This window comes from Prinia subflava, chromosome W (genome assembly GCF_021018805.1).
Source record: "Prinia subflava isolate CZ2003 ecotype Zambia chromosome W, Cam_Psub_1.2, whole genome shotgun sequence".
Classification (NCBI taxonomy): domain Eukaryota; kingdom Metazoa; phylum Chordata; class Aves; order Passeriformes; family Cisticolidae; genus Prinia; species Prinia subflava.
Window position 1 is genome coordinate 4,609,348 of NC_086282.1, and position 18,773 is coordinate 4,628,120.

Consider the following 18,773-nt stretch of genomic DNA (forward strand, 5'->3'; position numbering starts at 1 on the left):
TCTGAGGCCACCTGTGCTGCAGTCTATGTCTGCTTTTCCAGATTCCCATTGGTGAAACAGGAGAGCTGTTGTCCAAGTGCCCTTAATGAATCCTGAGAATTACCTGCTGACATGTCACCATCAGCCCACTTAGAGATGGAAGATGTGATGGGTTCATAAGGCATTGCTGTGTTGCTCCATAGATTCAAAGGTAGCTCTGTGAGGAGCTGAACTAGTGAAGATAAGACTTTCCTGCAGCTTTCTTGGTTTTGGTGGCACTGCAGTACCTTACACATCTTTCCTTCTTTCTCTCTTTTCATTACACAGCAGTGCTGTTAGCATCCCTGATTTTCCCAACAGCACAGTTCCTGAGCAGCTTCTCACTGCCTTGTAGTTAGTTCTTGGGTATATTTAATCAAAATGTGCTGTGTCCCTGATGTTTGAGAACCAGACGTGTTGCTCAGGGGGCTGCCTTGGTTGCTTACTTTGCAAGTCTGCTGTAGGAGTTGAGCACCTCTGAAATCTCTATGCATTGCATGAGATTAGGTTGAAATTTGCCTTGTAGTTTGCATTTCTGTGCACAGGACAATCAGTGTGGTTATATAACCATTGTTTCTTTGGGAAATAAAGAACACTTTCAGTCTTGCAAGCAAGTTACTGTAGAATATTTTTTCTCTCAAAGCAATTAGGTGCATGAAGAGTTACACCAAATAATTGAGGTGTGTGTACTTTTAAAACATGCATTGTTTAATCTTTTAAGATTTTTCCCCAAGGTATAAGGGGAAGGCTTCCTTGCCAAAATACTGTAATTGAGTTAACATTCTGGGAGGTTTCTGTGTTTTGTTACTGAGCTACAAAGTTTCAGAACTTCTGTTACTGAGCTTCTGCTGGTGTTGGAAGGAAGGAAGGAAGGAAGATCAAAGTTAGAAGTACTAGCCTGCCACTAAATTGTCTGTTTAAAAGGAAACTAAAAATTCCTCAGTTGTTTCAGGTGGCAGCCAGCATCAGATCTTTTTGACGATTATTAACCTTTTCCTGCAGTTCTCTTTCTGCATGCAGCAGTGAGCAGCCTGGATGTCTTGTGGTCTTTATGGTGTGTATGCTGACTGTAGACATCTGATTAACAAGTGAGGATGTCAGTAATAGATTGAATTACTTGTCCTCAGTTAATTTCTGCTGCTCAGAGAGAATGTGGAGTTATGATGACTATGGAATAGTAAAATGATGGCTTCTGTTTTTTGTATACAGTGATCATCATGATAAAAGATTAATAATCACCATGGTGTAAAATAATTAGATGATATATATGTATTATAAAATAATTCTATTTTATAGTCCTGATAGCTGGACATTTGGGGCTTCCTCAGCTTTAGTGCTTTTGAAAGCTTTTAAGCTCTTGAAATCTATGATAGTTACCTTTCCTGAGGAGGCAGTAGCATGTCTCAGTAGCAGGCATGATCACTCAGACACAAGCTTTCAGGACCGTTTGCCTTCTAAGCACTTTTGAGGGTAAGGACTTAATCAAGAGTTCAGAATTGGGGGAATATGTATTTTTCTTTGACATGTAATCCCAGCACAACAAATACATTTCTGTCCAGTTACTTAAAAGTTGTTTTTCTGCAATACCTGGAGCACTCTTAGAGGGCTTCTTGCTTTGACGGTCTAAGGCTCAGTTATCTTCTCGACTGTGATGTGCAAGAAGCAAAGCCAAAACTTTGTGCTTTGGTGGGACTCTGTCCCTACAGCTGGCCCTCATTTCTGCTTTAAGAAAGCCAAAATGAGCCTTGTTTCACTGGGAGGAGTTGGGGAAGGACTACGCTGTCTTTCTGTTTCATGCATATGGAGCACACTGCTGTCAAGTATTTTTGCAGAATAAAGAAGGATTTTAGATGGGATGTGGAATTCTGAGAAGTTAAGGTAGTAGCTGATAAGATGTAGGGTCTGCTCTGCTTCTGGTACAGAGGCTTTCATGCTAATGTTTATTTAGAGGTGGCCTTAACCCTAAAAGGGAGAGATAAAATTGCTTTCATGCTTCTGTTTCACTGAGAGCTGGCTGGCAGAATGGTTTTGGTGCCTGCTTATCTGCCTTGAAGGCTTCATGGCTGTGGAGGCTGCAGAAATAATTCTCCTGTACCCCCTCATTCAGCATTCAGCCAAAACTAAGGCAGGCATTTGGTTTAAGCTGCATCTTTGGACACAAGACAGCTGTGTCTCCATTTTGCAGATGAGTCACCCCTTTGCTGTTTTGTTGTTAGACTCTAAACAGTGCTGCTCTTGGCTTTGGGCCTGCTTGATTCCAAGTTTTGGATGGCAGAAACAGATAGGCGAGTGCCCTCCACCCCAACTCCGAATTTTATGACAGGTTGAAAATACCTTAGGTCTTTGTCACCTTGTAGTTAAGCTGCTGTAATGCAGAGAAAGCTTTGTCTTCTCTTGTACCTGATAAATGTATAAAAACACGAACTGTGTGCTGTGGAAGTTGTGTAGATTAGGGAGCAATGAGAAAAGTAGAGGAGAGGCTTACTTATATCTTTGTTTTTCATCTGACTTGTGGGCTAGAGCTCTACTTGGACAAATGAGTCCTGGGTAAAGATAACTGGCTTTGTTTTCAGTAGCGGGTAAGTCAGCAGATGGGTCAGCAGTTTCTTTTAGTTGAGCTGGCTGCCGCAGACTAGTTCTGCAAGCTTGGCACCCGATAATATTTTCCACAGTATGTAAAGCTAGCTGGTACAGGATTTCTCCTGCTCATCATGTCAGGATCAGAGGTGCAGATTGGGAGATTGCATTGGTTACCCCATTTGTGGCACGTGATATTTTGCCAAACTAGGTTTGTAAGCTTTGCCCTTGTGAAAGGAACTCTGATTTCCTAAAAGGAACTTGAATGAAAGTTGGGATTTTATTAAAGACACAGAGGCATATTATTATTCATCTTTCATTGCTTCATCCCTGTGATGTTTCTTGTTTTGCTTCTTGAGATACAGGTGTCATGATGAGGAGCTTCTCAGAAACAGAAGTGGATGATGAGTGGATATGAAGAAATCATACATTTAAGAAGTTGGCTCAAGTTTCCGTTACAGGCATGGAAAGTTTCTGAGACCAAGCCATGCAAGAAGAACACGAGTAAAGAAGAGGGTCATGTAGACCCAGACTTTCTAGAAGGGATTGCAGGATTTGAGAGGATGCTGCACAAATGTCACATAGTTTTCTTGCTTATTCATTTACCTGCACCCCTGAACTGTAATGCTTTGCTTGCATGTCTGTTTGGAAGTTGAAAAATCCCCTCACATCTGTGTCTTTAATATAATCATGGCTTCAAGCTTGTTTTAGGAAGAGCAGAACATTGCTGTAGTTTTTATTTGTGGATGAGATAGCTGCTGCTTTGTATTTGAAATCAATTTGGGTCTTTTTTGTTGAAGCATACATTGAATATGGAAAAGCTCAGACCATTACAAAATAGGAAGTTAGGGGTTTTGCTTACGTTTAATAAACAGCCTTTGCATAGAAAGTATGATGACAGGTGCATAGGTAAAAGAAAAAAATATAATGCTAGCCCTCTAATTTGAGTAACCTTTTAATGTATTGTTCTTACCATGTCCTTAGATGTCAGAATCAAATATTAATCAATTTTATCTTTTCTATCTGACTGTTGGTCAGAAAAATGTTCTAGATAAAATGTCCTACCAGGGTTGTGGGGTTATAAATGCAGATTACTTAGTATTGAGTTAGGAGAGAGGTTTTTTGGAGAGAGAGTTTTTTGAACATCTTGGCTGTTCTGTGAAGTATCTCAAAGGAAATACTAACCATGCAGTCCAACAACTTAATGATGCTGTGAATAGACTTGATTATAGTAAGTCTCTGATACAAAGTTACTAAGACTTTGACTTATATGTATTTAAAATTTAAAAAGTAAATGTATTTTCCTGCATTGAAAAGTATTTCTGGTAGAGGCAGGCAAAGAACATCTTTATTTTTCTTATGAACTCCTATCTGGTGTCTTATCCTTAATAAAAGGCTGTGGTTATTTTTGTATACTGACTGAATATTTGGTCTTTAACAGTATATAATTAGATGGAAGAATAAAAGCAGTTGTTAAAGGACTGTTTTTTTTAATGAAAATAGTTTGAAATCATATAATTTTAGTTTCTTCCGAATAGATGTGATTAGTGTGTTGGAAATAGTTTTACAGCGGATATAAGAGGAAGAGTTGAGAGACAGTGGCTGAGAACGTGTCCAGCTATTTTTGTAGCTAACAATATTTCTTTAGTCTCTTTACTTAGATATTTCCATATAATTGAACTGCTACATCACAATTGGATACAAAAGCTATTTGCACTTTATATTTACATTTTAAAATAGGTTTTATTGTACTAATTAATTAGTAAATTGCAATGACTGTGAGAAAATCCTAGCCTATTTTATTACTTTAATAGAAATTTGAATATGGGATAGTATTGTTTGTATCATATAAGAATGTTTTCATGGATTTTTAGCTGCTGAAACTGAAATCAATAAACTTTAGCTACTGTTGTTGACTGGAGCAAGTAAATCTGCACATTTGTTTTCTTCGTGTTACCTGTACCTCTGTGTTCACCTAGTGTTTCTCCCAGCATTACTCCTTTCATGATGTTTGCCCATGAGACACACTCAGTGTGGGTTCATGCATGTTCTTGTGGAAGACTTTCTTGATGGAGAACTGTGCATTCAAGTGCAATTACTCTGTTTTCTGAATAAACCTTAGAGAATCAGTCAAAATAGAATCCCAGGATTAGAGTAGCCAGTGGATCAGTTTGTAATTATTTTCAAATTTTAAATAGATTTTTCAGTAATTGATTTTAAAGTAGTGTTTTAAAGTAGATAGAGAATGGTGTTCTGCAAATTTCACATTTGATTAGTGCACTAGTGTATGCCAGATGGAAAGTACATTAGTGAACAATGTAGTCCAGGTTCTGGATTACTTTAGAGAATGGAAAATACTCTTTGCTTAATTGAGAAATTTTTAAAACTGAAAAGGATTATATTTCTTGTAAAACCATAGTACTTTTGATTTGAAAGAAACAAACTTGTAATATAGCCCAAATTTATTATAAACTATTTAGTTATTAGTATTAAATTAAGTGATTAAGGTGTCTTCATGTCTGCTGAAGTTTTAAAGAAAAAATCAAATTGTGAAAGATATCTGGTTAAAGGTTTGAAGACAGTGTTGACTGAAATATTAAGCCCATTTTGGGAGTAACGTGTTCCACTGTTTCAGAGCAACTCTTTTCCTCACATAATTTTATTAATTTGATTTAATTAAATATTTGCTTAATTCAAAGTGGAGAAACTGATTAATAGTTGAAGAAATGGCATAATTAATTTTCCCCTTTTTAATTTATGTGTAGAAGAGATGGAAGAGGAAATGATTTATATGACTTCTGAAGGTCTTGGTGACAAGAAACTATTTTATTTTTAATTATAGATTCCTTGATTACTCCTTTAAAGGAAAAAATACTTTATATTCTTTTTGCCTGTGTATTCAGTGTTCTTTATTTATATGATTATCTACTTTCTCATTTGTTTTATGGATAACAGTGGGTAAATTTTCCTTATCAGTATGACAGAAGTAGACCTTGGTCCTTTACCAGGTCTTGCAAGAAATGTGCTCTGAAAATGTTCTTCCATATTTCAGAGGACTCTTGACATGGTGTGATTGTCATGCGTGACTGCCATAGACTTAATTTTATTTATTTATTGGGGTTATTTTCTCCTTTTCTGCTTAATTTTTTCAGCTCATTCTGGAATTTACACCCTTCCTTGGAGTGATGTAGCTCTTCTCACAGTGCTTGTGTGGAGTGGAGAGGTCTGTGTCAGTGCTGGACCACTCCCATTGTTGGGTTGGTCACTTTCTGCAAGAGAGGTGCATAGTCTAGAGAAGTCCCAGCTTGAGCCATGGTGAGCACAGCAGGATCCTGGCATGACTAGCTCTGATTCTCACACTAGAAGGCAGGGAAGAGGGGAGGGTTCCTCATGGAATCCCCTTTGCTATTCCTGACCTCTCAGCAGCATCTATTCTATCTTTTCTCCTCTGGGCAGCCACCAGGCTGCTGAAATGTGTCACTGTCATCATCAAGGCTTAGGAACACCTTTTCCTGAGGATGAGGCACAGTAGCCACCGGCCCTGTTTGCTGATGCCAAGTACTCAAATACTGTCTGCTGCCAAATAACTGCCTCTTCCCTACAGCCTGTGTGTCAAGCAGAGAAATTTTAGTTGTTCAAGCTCATCAGTCCATGCTATCTTGCCCAAACCTTTAGGAAGACTTTTTGTGCTCTACCTGGACGTTGGCACTGGACCACTGGGTTTGCTCCCTGGCCTTCCATGAGAGATACAGCCTAGCTTTCTTGACCTGCTTCATATGACCACACACCCTTAGTAAGTCCTCTTGGACGTGTTTGCTAAGCCAAGAACCCAGCTGTGGGACACTTTGGCATGTTGCATTTACAGTGATATAATCTCTAGCCCATGTGACAAGTCTGTTGGCCACAGTATTGTCAACCTATGGTGAAGCTACCAGGACATTAATGCTGCCTGGTAGGTGGAACTCAAGGTATTTGCTTCACCATCATGCTCCTCATGCCTCTAGCAGCAAAGGCTGCAGGAGACAGATGTAGACTATTACATGGACTCAAGAACAGAGATCAGCAGCTATTGGACTTCGAGGGGGAAACAGGCCTATTAATTGGCAGATGCCATGCTTTGCATGGTCACCAGGCAGCATAAGCATGATCACCAGCCTCCTGGTGTAATATTGGGCTCTTATTCCTGTGAAATGAAGCCAAGGTCACAGCTTTCATTGCTGTTTCCCCCTTTATATCTCTATTACTGCAATGCTCATAGAAAAAAAAAGCTGAATTTACATTGCCAGAGTGTACTGGCCTCATCTACTTCCTTTTACCCCCATAACTTTGGTTGACACCTCTGTGAGTGTTGTTGTCCCTCCTCTGTTTGGTTATACCCCTGGTCCTTTTCTCTTGACATTCAGCTAGCTCATTTCAGCAGTGCTTGGTCTTCTGTCCTGTGGGCCACACCGATTTTGGAGGTTGGCAATGAGAGCCAGCCAGTGTGGTTTGGCATGTTGATAGCTACTCACTCTAGCTCTGTTTGAAGAGGGGGGTTGCTGGACTCAAGGGAGCTCCAGCCATCTCTTTTGGCTCAAACAGAAGGCTCCACAGTGGTTGTTCTCTGAAACCCAAACTGAAATGGAAATGGCAGGCAATCTTGGTCTGGATGCGTCAGGTTTCCTTTATCTGAAAAATTTGCATTGTTGACTTTTGGCAACCACACTCTGGCTTTTCACCAAGGGCATCTTTGCATAAACCTCTGAGTTTGCAAAATGCATATTTTTGAATTGCCACAGGAGTGTTTCATGAGCAATTTTTATATTCTGTGTAAAGTCAGTACTTCAGGATAATGCTCCTTGAGTTGTCAGTGGTAGCCAGGGCTTTTATAGTACTGTGCCCATGCTGATTGGTTTTTTTGGATATGGGTCTGGGAAGGGAAGATTAAGCTCAGAGAGGCTCGGAACAGCAGCTCACCCTTTTCCTTGGTCTTAGTATGGACATGAGTATGGTCCAGTCTCTGGTCAATCGGCTGGAATCACAGGCAATCCGAGTCCAGTTCCTAGCATTAACTGGGGCAGTGCTTGAATCAGCTGGCCAAAACCTTGCTCCTTCAGAATTGCTGTGCTGCCTTTGAACTCCTCCTGGCTTGACATGGGCTTGTGCTGTGATAGGGGTTGGAGTCAGCATGGCTCTCCCAGGCCACACAGCACCCAGAGCCTGTGTCATCCTCTGTGCCAGCCTTGGCCTCCAGCAATTCCACTTGTGGGTTCCTCCCTTTCATTTCCCAGGGCTGGCTCACTCCGTAGACAAGTGTGATCTCAAGCAGTCACATGCTGTAATATGGCAGCTCTCCATGCATGCTTCTGCAAGCATAGCTAATTCACCTCGACCACTGGGAGTGGAAGTCTCCTAACTGGGGTGGGATGTCCTCTTTGAGAGCCCACAAGCTTGCTGGAAAAAAAAATGTTTGGATGATAGGGTGACAGAGTTCAGAGCCATCAAGAAAGCCCATCCAAGGGGTTTGATTCTGTAGAGCAGAGGAGTTGCTCCATCCCTGAATGCTAAATGACTTCTTAATTTTTATGTCTACTGCATTAAACTTTCCAGAGAGTCCCCAAGATGGTTTTTCTTGCAGTGAAACATGGATGCATCTCTTTTGGAGATTATCCAGATAGATAACAGAATGTTTTGGAGCTTGCTATCCAATATGCAAAAGCAGATGTGCTTTTATTGGCTCTTTTTAACTTAAACTGCATTTGTAGCTCTCTGCAGAGCAGATGCTCAGTTTTGTTGGTATTCATTGAGCATAACTGAACTACCAAAGCACCAAGAAGAGGTGCTGTGTTTGGTAGAGCAGTCTTAAATCTCTGTTAGTCTCAAGGACCTCAGGGCTGATTTCCAGGTAATGATTGGCATTTGGTGTCCTGCTTCAAGGCCCCCATGGTGGAGATGGTCATGGGGGCCTTCAATACCAGAAAGAAGAGGGTATTACAAGAGCTGGATTTCTTTGAGGTATGATGGGCTGCCATCTGCCACCCATTTTCATTGCTCCTCATTAATTTTACTTTCTTTGTTTATATATTAAACAATCTATAGGAGGAATTATAGATTAAACAGTCTGAGAGGGAATAAGTGTTCCCAGGCAGGGTCAGGGTCCCCAGTTCCAGGTGCTTATGGCTCCCAGTTTTAGAGTACCAGCAGGTACATGGGAGCCCAAAAGCTCCTGTGGCTGGTCAGTAACCTTATTTAAGCTGGCACAGTGTAACAGGAACAACATCTTGCAGGTTTTGGATGTTTTTATTGTATTTCTGTTCCTGACTAAATGCATTTTACAGGCATCCAGGTTCCAATTCTTATGGGGTTTTATGTTAGAAAATTGTACTCATCCCCCATTATTTTCTACTCAAAATGTATGTGTTTTAAAATATGAATAATCAATTACATATGTAGCCTTCCAACCTGAATGACAAAAAAGGCCAGCTACATTTGATATAAAAGTTACACTAAGTTGCAAAATTAACTTTGCTTTAGTGGTCACTGGGAAATGAGAACCTGGGCATCTTTGAGAAAATAGCTGATGCAGAAATGCAAAACAAAGGGAGTTTAAAATTAAATATTTAAATTGGCTTGTCCTAATACATTATTTAAGCCAGAATATAAATCTGCTCAGCACAAGTTTGTTGAATCAAACAAGGATCTATCAGTTGTGGATTTACCAAAATAAATTACAATTAAAACCAAATTATGATATCTGATTGAGATTGTAATTTATCATTTCTACAAATATTTGATTTGATGGGAACCAAACTGATGCTGCCATTTCCAAAAACCAATCCTCATAATTTATTCTGTGGTCTTATGAAGTTTCCTTTGCTTGCTTCTTTAGTGGTGTCCCAAATTATAACTCTTTTAAATGGTCAACCTATCTTGGCTTGAATTTTCCCATGCCTGAAGTCCACAATGCTGATTTAGCAGAACTAAAACTTTGAAGATATTTCCTTTTCTCTGTGCTGTTTATTATATCCTTTGCTTTGCGTGTAAACTGAGCTTTGAAGCTTAGGTCAACAAGAAACCACCATTGTGGCCAGGCTGGCTCGTGGGAAGCAGCACTCAAATGGTTCCAGTTTGTAGCTCTCCTGAGTCTGAGATGCTTCCCACAGGTCAGGCTGGCAGCTTGTGGGGTTTGAAATTGAAATAGATACCTCTCAAATAACATATCCCCTCGGCAGTGTTTTTACCTGGACACTGGTGGTGGTTATTCTAGGCTGGGGAAATTTTAATTCCCCCATTTAAAAATACTCTGGGCTGGTCCTTTAAGGAGAATTAGGATGGATTTAACACTTACTGGTACCCTTTGGGTTGGAGGCAGACATCAGCTATAAAGAGAACATGAAATAATATTTTGCAATTTTTTTTTGTTTTGTTTTACTTTATAAAGTTAAACAAGTGCTACAAGAAGTTTCTGTGCATGTTTATTCACTTTCTTAAAACTTTGGAATCAAGATCTATAAATACAGGCTGACTTAATGTTTACAATTATGGTCACTCTGACTTGATTGGTGCTACTTGTTAAAAAATAAAAAGTAAAAAAAGGTAGTAAGATATATAATCTGTAGGAAAAGATTAATGTACTTGTTGTTAAAGTATGTTGCTTTTGTCCATAAGGGAAAGCCACTGTGAAAGTCTTAGCCTCTCAATTTTCTAAAAACTGGAAGCCTGTTTGCCAGCTATTGCAGAAGCAAAAGGAAAGACATCACAACCAGAGTTGAGAGATGTAGCTTTTCATAAAGGTAGCAGCTGTTTCACAGACTTAATTGTAGTTGGTTATCAACCTTAAATAAAGAATCAGCAGTTCTTATAAATAATCATGCCCCAATATATATACTTCTTTTTTTGGGGGGGGGATTTTAATGTCATTTCTTCATTGCAGATTTGTAGTTGGAGTTTTGCTCTAATTCTTTTTGGAAGGTGATGTAGGCTTGCTAATCCGTGTGAGTTTTCTTAAGAAATGTAAAACATTTTCAGTTTTACCAAATAACTCCTGCAGATGTGCAGCTGAATTTAACCAATTCAGAAAACTTTTGACTTCTTGTTAGGAAATATCCTTTATTCAAACTTGAAAAAATAGATGAGGAAAGGATTATGTTTCCATGTGTGTGTTTACAAATCTGAATTGGTTTGGTTTTTCTCAAATGTTCAGGATGCAGAAAATTTACAGATTTAATTTTATTTAGTTGGAATATCATTACACGCATTTTAGTGACTCAGAATGGAGTAAAACCTAGCAGATAAATTTATAAACCATAAATGTGTCCAAATAATTTTTTTCTGTCAGATTTTAAACTGTGACAATGCAGTTTTGATTTTAATTCCTTTTTGCTGAATATGATAGCTTAATTGCATTGTATAGTCTTAAAGCAAATATTTTATATAAAACTAAGCCGAGTACTTTTAGGCAAACATTAGTTTTGCCTTGACTTATGTGCAAAAAGTGTTTCCCACTTAAAGGAAAGCAGTTGAAGGAATCTGGAGTGGGTAATTTAGGCTGAACTGTTGAAAGTGAAGTTGTTTGCTTAGGCATCGATCCAGTCAAAACTTGTGCACATCTTTCTTTTAACTTTCTGCAGTCTGTGTAGCCTATGGGACCTCTACTGACATGGATAAAGTAGCAAGCATGCAACATCATTCCCAGATTGGATGTACATACCCTACCGTCACATGCACTTGAATTAAAAGTGTGTGCTTGCAAATAGAAGATCTGGGGCTCCTCAAAGATTACCTGATCTCACCAAAATGCCCAGCTGACAGTCAAAAATGAGATTTCCTTTCTTGTCTATGCCTATGCCTGGGGGGGGAGGAAGGGAAGGTTTTGTTGCTTTTAATATGAGCTTCATTGGATTGGTTTGCCTCTCTGGTGCAGTCGTGACGCAGTGTTGTGCTTTATCAGTGCCCACCCCCAGCAGAATTCTTTGCTTAAGAGGAGGCAGATTTTCACCTACTGAATAAGAATCTGGACTCTCATTGATGCTTCTCAGTGTTGTCTTGTGTGCTCTTCTGTGCCGGAGTGAATTTTATCCCCGGACTGCCTGGTGTAAGTTATAGCCCTCTTTCTACCCTCTGAAAGTTCGCATGTTCAGATGTGACTGTGCTGAATGATAGGATGTCTATTTTAGACTTCAGCCTGTATTTCCAATCAGGAGGGAAGGTTGCTAGAAGAATTAGCTCCTTTTTCTCTTGAAACAATTTTTAAATACTGGATGAGTTTTAAAGACTTCTCTGCATGGTTTTCTTTTATAAAACATGTTTTCTGTAACCATGAACACTTCTTTTCCCTTAATGGATTTTGAAAATATGTAGTACTGAGTCATAAAAACTACTTGCCTGTTAGAAAGACTTTGTTCAGTCACTGAAGGATCAAATTGTCCTTTAGTTAGGGGAAAAATATTATCAGCAAATGCATGAGAACTTGTTGATACTTTACCTTTCTTACTAGTTTGTAGAACTGCTTAAAGTGACTGTTGTCTGTATTTTTAGTGAATGTTTTCAGCAACAAAATTTCATGCTAGATATTTTATATCCATTTTTGACCTTTCAGTGGTGGGAACAAAAGGTTGATAGGGACTAAGCAAAGGAAGCATCCTCTGGAAGTTTTGGGAGCTGACAGTCAGTCCCTCTCTGCAATGTTAAACTGGATGGGAATCCTTGGAAAGCTATCAAATTCAGTCTTGTTTCCATATCAAGTAGCAGCATGAAGTATGCTTAAACACATTGTGAATATGTTAAAATAGGAACTGATTGATAAAAAACCTGGTTCTGCTGATGTGGTAATTGATTTTTTTATACTAAGTTGGGAGTGCTTTTTGTGTACTGGAGCATTAAACTTGCATGTTTGGCCTTGTGACAAGTCCTGTGCATGTAATTTAGAGCCATATAGGGATGTTCTCAGTCTTGAACCACTTGATTCAATACCACCTTTCATATCATGAATGTAGCGTTAGTAATTTAAAGTAAATAATTGTGAGTCTTGTGGCCTGAGCGTGAACTGGAAATGATAAGAACTATTGATATGAACGATGTTAGTAGCTGTGGTTATCAATCAGGCTTGGTTTCTATGCAGTGCTGTGTTTTGTACCCATAAACTGGAATGCCAGATCTGGCCTCAGTTTATACACATAGGTGGGAACCTGACAGATCGGTTTTATATAAAAAGCAACATACAGAAATAGAGAGGATATGGACTAACCTCCCAGAAGCTGCTGTCTGGTAAGCATTTTAGACAGACTTTTCAGCCACTGGTAACTAGAAGTGAACCTGCCTGTCAGTACAAATTCAGTGCCGCTGTCAATCATGAAACATCTACTGTTTTCAACACGGCCGAGGAAAAGAAATTGTCCTCCCTTGTCTGCCTTGCCATAATGCAAAGTGGAGCAGTCATAAAAATTATTTTGGGAAATGCTACACTAGCTGCTGTCCTTTGATTTTTGTTCATACTTGGGCAACAACAAATTGGTTAAAACTGGTATGTCGCAGAATCTCTGTCCCATCCAGAGTAGAAGAAAATTTTCAGCTGCAGCATGGGGCAACTTCTGAGAGTAGGAGAGCAGCATGATTTATATGTGGTGTGAGCTGCATATCTTTCAGTGTTTCACAAGTGCTGTAGATTCTTCCCTAATTTTTGGTGAAGAGAAGATTAAGACATTTATGGGATCTCTGTTTGTTCCTTTATGTCACACAGTTGGATTGATGGAGGGCAATTCACTCTGATTGCTTCCCTAGAATTTGAACTTAGTCCTGAGCTTTTATTTATCCATTCATTCCTGCTGTTAAATACTTCTCTGTTCTCTTTAGCAGCAAATTGTTTAGCAAAAACAAAAATGCCCAAAGCCTGACTGACATCTTTGATTTTCAAATTTAGTTTTTTTTTTTTTCACTAAAACTTGTCTAGGCTTAGTAGTGTACTGTGAATAGCTTCTAGGAGACCTGTCTTAGTAAATGTCCATATATAAACATGTCCTAAAATGATCTCATGATAACCACGGGATTCTGACTTTTTCCTGAGGATTCAATTGTCATTGTGCATAAATCGAGGTGCTTTTTTACCTAGGTTTTGTTCTCATCTCTCCCATAGAAAAGAAATAGCACTCTGTGTTGACAGAGTTATGATAAGCTGTTTAGTTAAAAACAAAATACAGTCTGAGGGAGGTGTCTGGATCATCTGCCAGTGAGGCAGAGGGACGTGCTTAGCATTTCCAAAAATCAAATTTTTCTCATTGAGGTGCAAGTTTCTAAGTCCGCTTCAAAGGCTTCAACTCGAACGTCGTAAGTATGGTACACTGGCTGTGGACCATAAGAAAACTCTGTTAGCTAAAAAACTTGCTTTAATGCAGAATTAGCTTCTTACAGCTCGAAATGTCATCTCTGCGCATTTCTCTCCACTCTAACAGCCATCAGAGATGCACGCTCCAGCTTCAGGTCCTGCAGCTCCCAAGTCCTAACACAATTCCTCTGCCCTGCTCATGCCCAGGTGTGAGTTTGCAGCATGGGAGAACAGTTTGGGCTGGTTCAGGAAGAGTTATCCAAAGCCTAAATAGGAAAATGTACTTTTCCATCCAGAGTCTGCAGTGGTAGCATAGCACAACTGACTGCAGAGGCACCATCAGTCCCAGAGGTAAATGGGAGAATCTCCCAGCCTCCAGCAGGTCAGGTTGAATTGCATTTGGGTTGCATAGAGGTACATTGATGAAATGTAAGTGAGACCAGGAGAGATGCAGGCTGTTGACTTCCAGGTGTCACACATGGAGCAGATCACCTGCCATTCTCTACTGCATGGTGTTTTTTCCAGTTTCTTTTTCATCCCAGTAACAACATGAAATACCACAGGCTCTTGGGTTACATTAGGTGATGAGGGGCATAGCTCAGCATGTCTGAGCATGCCAAATATATTTTGGGCTCCAGAAAGAAGCATGCTACAAGATTTAGTTTGCATTTAGTCACTGGCCTGCTTTGCAGGATATTTTGCATTTCTGAAAACTTTCTCAGCAGAGATCTGCCTTTTTTTCCCTTTCTTTTTTTTATAAGCATTTAAAATCTCTTACTGTTTTTTAAGGTTGAAAGTAGTAACACCTAGCCATTCATAGGCAGCCTACATGTTAATTTTTAAACTTGTGTTTATTCCTTTTTTCCTTTTGATTTCCATCTTGTTAAAGACACAGCTTGGCTGCTTCTGTGCTGTTGCTTGTGCCAACATAGTGGACATCAAGCTGGGCCTCTCAAGTTTTGAAGGAAGCTCTATTTTGAACCATCACCTTGCATAAAATGACAGGAGGGGTGACTTCATACATAGGACATCCTTTTCTCCTGAGGCCATATATCCTGTTTGAATCTTCTCTGAATTGCTTTATGATTAGAGCAGTCACATGCTGAGGTAGGACCCCATTAGTAGGTTTAAATCATCTGTTTACTTCTGAAAATGCACATTGTTATGAGCTCTGCTGAGTATTCCCCTCCTTTTTTTTTTCTAACTTTCTTTTCTTTTTTTCTTTTCTCTGTTTTTTTTTTCCTCTGTTGCAGGACAGAACATCGCAGTCCTACTGGTTTGGAAGCAAAATATGGAATGTGTTTCACTGCTGACCGAAGGCAGCCAAATGAACAGTATTTATAGTAGTTTGAAAATCAGCAGTTAGCAGTTTCTTCACATTCTAACACTACCCAGCACTTTCCAGAGAGAACTCATTGTTTACAAGAAATCTGCTTTCCAAATCCATTGCGGTGCCCTCCAGCTTTGACTATTAACTATTTGCAAAGGGGAATCTGATCTACAGTTTGGGAAAAGATGGCAATGGATGAGTACCTGTGGATGGTCATTGTGGGTTTTATCATTGCTTTTATTTTAGCTTTTTCGGTTGGTGCGAATGATGTTGCAAATTCTTTTGGAACGGCTGTGGGCTCTGGTGTTGTTACTTTACGCCAGGCTTGCATTTTGGCTTCGGTTTTTGAAACCACTGGCTCAGTACTGCTGGGAGCAAAAGTAGGAGAAACAATTCGGAAAGGTATCATTGATGTTAACCTGTACAACAACACTGTCCCACTGCTGATGGCAGGAGAAGTGAGTGCAATGGTTGGTAAGTAATACTTTCCTATTTCAAGTAATGTTTGTTCTGTATTTGTCACCCTGTTCATTGTGAGCATTGTTAATTAAGTCTTCCCATCTTCTGGACCTGCACTTCTGTTTTTTTGTGAATGCAGGGGCCTGTATTCCTTTTTAAGTCTCCTATGGTTTTTTTAACTGCTTCTAATAATTTACATTTTTCAATGGTTCAGACATTTAACTAATAGATGAAAAGAAATGTTTAACACAATGGATCCTATATATGTATGAGATACTGGAAAAAATTATTTTGGAGATTTTTGTAATGGTAAATTGAAAAGCCTAGCATTTGTGTCTGTACAGAAGATCCTACAGAATCAGCAGTTTGCAATGAGTGTGTATGAGGAGGAATCCTTTTAGAAAAAGTTATAGAAAATCCAGACACATTTGTGTAAACTGATTGCCTGGCTGAGTGATTCTAATTAGTCCTACACTTCACCCTTGCCCATGGCAAAACTAAGGGAGCAGTAAAGATAATCACACATTTAAGGTCTTTTTAGTTTTTCTGACCCAAACAGCAGCGGGTCAGCATACCTTAGAGTGCCCCCTTGCTTGTGTTTGTAGTTAACTAAATCTCTGTTCAGAACAAACAGCATATTCTGAGGTAAGCCACGGTATTTACTCTTAATGTGCAAGAGGCTTTGTGAGCTTTTAGAGAGCTCCCTCAAGGAGCAAACCTGCTTTTAAAGGGCAGGAGGCAGCAGGGATGAAACCCTTGAGCTGTGGGAGAGGCAGCCCTGGCAAGGGGCCAGCCCTCCCACCTCAGTCTGGCAGGTTGGTGATATCCCATGACAGTCTGGTGTGATTTACACAAGCATTGCAGCATCCTCTGCTTGACAGGGATGTTCCACTTAAAGCTTTTCTTCCTTAAACCTATCCTAAATATTATTTCCACCTATCCCTTCTAACCTCCTCACACTTCTTATGCAAGACCTGCACAGGAGATAGGTAAGTCTGTGCAGAGATTTCATAGTCATTGCAGAGACTACATATGGTTATTTTCCTGTTTCCTTTGGGAAAAGGGAAAATTGAGTGCCCTTTTTTTTTTTTTTTTCCAATTTCTTTTATTTTTATGGATCATAATGGACATTGAATGACAGTTTCTGGAGTTGTCAGAGGTGGCTTTGTTTTCCTGAGAGTATGGAGGTAGTTCCCTTGGTTCTTTGGCTGCTTCTGAGCCCACTGAAGATTGGCCACCTTTCCTTGCCTAAGGGGAAGAGGCGTTGGTTACCAAGAAATCACTGGGACAGCAGCCACTTCCACAGATGGTCCCACCTTAAACCACCTCAAATGTTCTTGCCCCTCCCCATCCCATCAGTTCCTCTTTCCTGATACCTTGCAGGGTCAGCTGTGGGTGTCTGGTCTTTCCCTCAAGGTGTAGGATGGCTTTTTAGCACCATTCCACTTGCATCTTTTATCCTTGTTCTTGCTGAGATGGCTCTGTCTTTTCCCATGGGTTAGCCGGGAGCACTGCACACTGTCTGAAATGTAAGTGACCTGCGTGCTCTTGATTCCCATTGAAGGAAGGGTCCGTTTTCTTTTCTGTATCTATTTCTGGTATCCTGATCCTGGCAGGGCAAAGTTTTAAGTCTCAGATACCCCCTGCAGAGGCAACTGGCCAGAAGCTCAAAGAAAACAACTTATTTGCATGCGTATTTACATAAGCCTGTGTGAACTTCATGACCAGTTGCATTCCCTTCCTCCAGGAGGGGCATTGAGAAGAAATTCCACATTATAAGTTTCAGAATTAATCACAAGTTGCAAAATGCAGATTTCAATTTTTTTTTCCTCAAATCCATCTCCAGCTTTTCTCTGGATGTATGATATTTTTTTCTGTGTTTTCTCTGAGCCTTCTTGGATGTTTTCTTTTCCTCTTTCTGTTTTTGCTCTGCATTTTCCCCCACCCTGTTCTCTCATGCCTCATGATCATGTTTTTGCAAATGGATTTAGCTTCTGAATTTCAATGAGGCTTAAATGAGTCAACAGTCTGGGAGAGACCAAAAGTCACTGTATCCCCTTTCCAGATGTTGGTGGAAGATCCTTAATGTTTAGGTCAACCTTCTCTCCTAAGAGAAAAGGAAGCAGGTTATTGTCAGGACTTGCCCATGTGTTGTTCTAGAGGTTCTGGTGCGAGCTGAAGTCAGCAGCTGATGTGACTGAGGAGATGCCACCAACAGAGAGGACATCCCAGCCAGGATTAGCAGAGCCAAGTACTAATCTAGTCCTGCAGGTGATGTGGTGTTTGATGGGGGCTCACAGCTGGCATGGAGCACCGGAGCCTCAGGAGAAGGGATGAGGTGCCCTCAGCAGCAGGGGAGCATGAGACGCAACCTGGCCAAACACTGGTGCAGGCAACTCCTGGCCAGGGCAGTCTGCAGCCAGCCCTCTGTCTTTAGGGGACATTAACCAAGAGGAAAAGGTATGGGCCACGGTGTCAGCAGGCATGAAGGGTCTGAATTTGGGACTCTGTGATGGGCCTAGTGAGCCTCCTGCTTCCTAAGTTAGTTTTGCAAAGGTAAAATTTGAGAACAATACATTTTATGTTAAAGAAGAGTTAAAGCTTTGATGTAGGTAGTTAAAGCACTGCAAGTCCCAGAGTAAAGTTCTGCTCTGGCTTCCTTTGTATTTTCTTCTGTTCCTTAATGTGCTTCCTTAAACTTCTTTTGATTATGCATTGTCCTTTTCAGACCATCCATTGGTCCTCCACCACCTTTTTCTTTCTCTCCTATTTGGTTTCAGTTGAGCAATCTGGTCTAGTGGAAGGTGTCCCTGCCCAGTGCACGGGATTTGGAACTAGCTGGTGTTTTAAGGTCCCTTCCAACACAAATCATTCTGTGATTCTGTGAAGTTAAATAAACAAGAAATAGTTCCATACTCCCTCTATTTCCTCCGGCAATAAACCCCCAGTCCTCACTAGACATTTGCAGTGCAGCTGTGGCTTGGTTGCATTTCCTCTGTTTTTTATACTGAGTATTTTGTAATTACATATCTATGGGTAGCTTATCTTTTTATTTGGCTTCTTTCAGATGTAACCATCTGATTTCTCCTT

General features: G+C 40.0%; 1 protein-coding gene across 5 annotated transcripts in view; it reads left to right on the top strand.

Annotated features, from left to right (window-relative positions):
• The window catches only part of LOC134563399 (sodium-dependent phosphate transporter 2-like), a 54,375-nt gene that overhangs the window by 7,130 nt on the left and 28,472 nt on the right, over positions 1 to 18,773 (top strand). For 3 of the 5 annotated variants that reach the window (XR_010083357.1, XM_063421307.1, XM_063421310.1), the window contains exon 2: positions 15,148 to 15,698. Coding sequence is in view for 4 of the 5 variants with exons in the window: in XM_063421307.1 (XP_063277377.1) it covers positions 15,410 to 15,698 (289 nt within the window). In the remaining variant the exon portion in view is untranslated. Of the gene's footprint in view, positions 1 to 2,960; positions 3,827 to 14,783; positions 15,002 to 15,147; positions 15,699 to 18,773 lie in introns of all 5 variants that reach the window. The other 2 variants (XM_063421308.1, XM_063421309.1) reach the window with 2 other exon arrangements.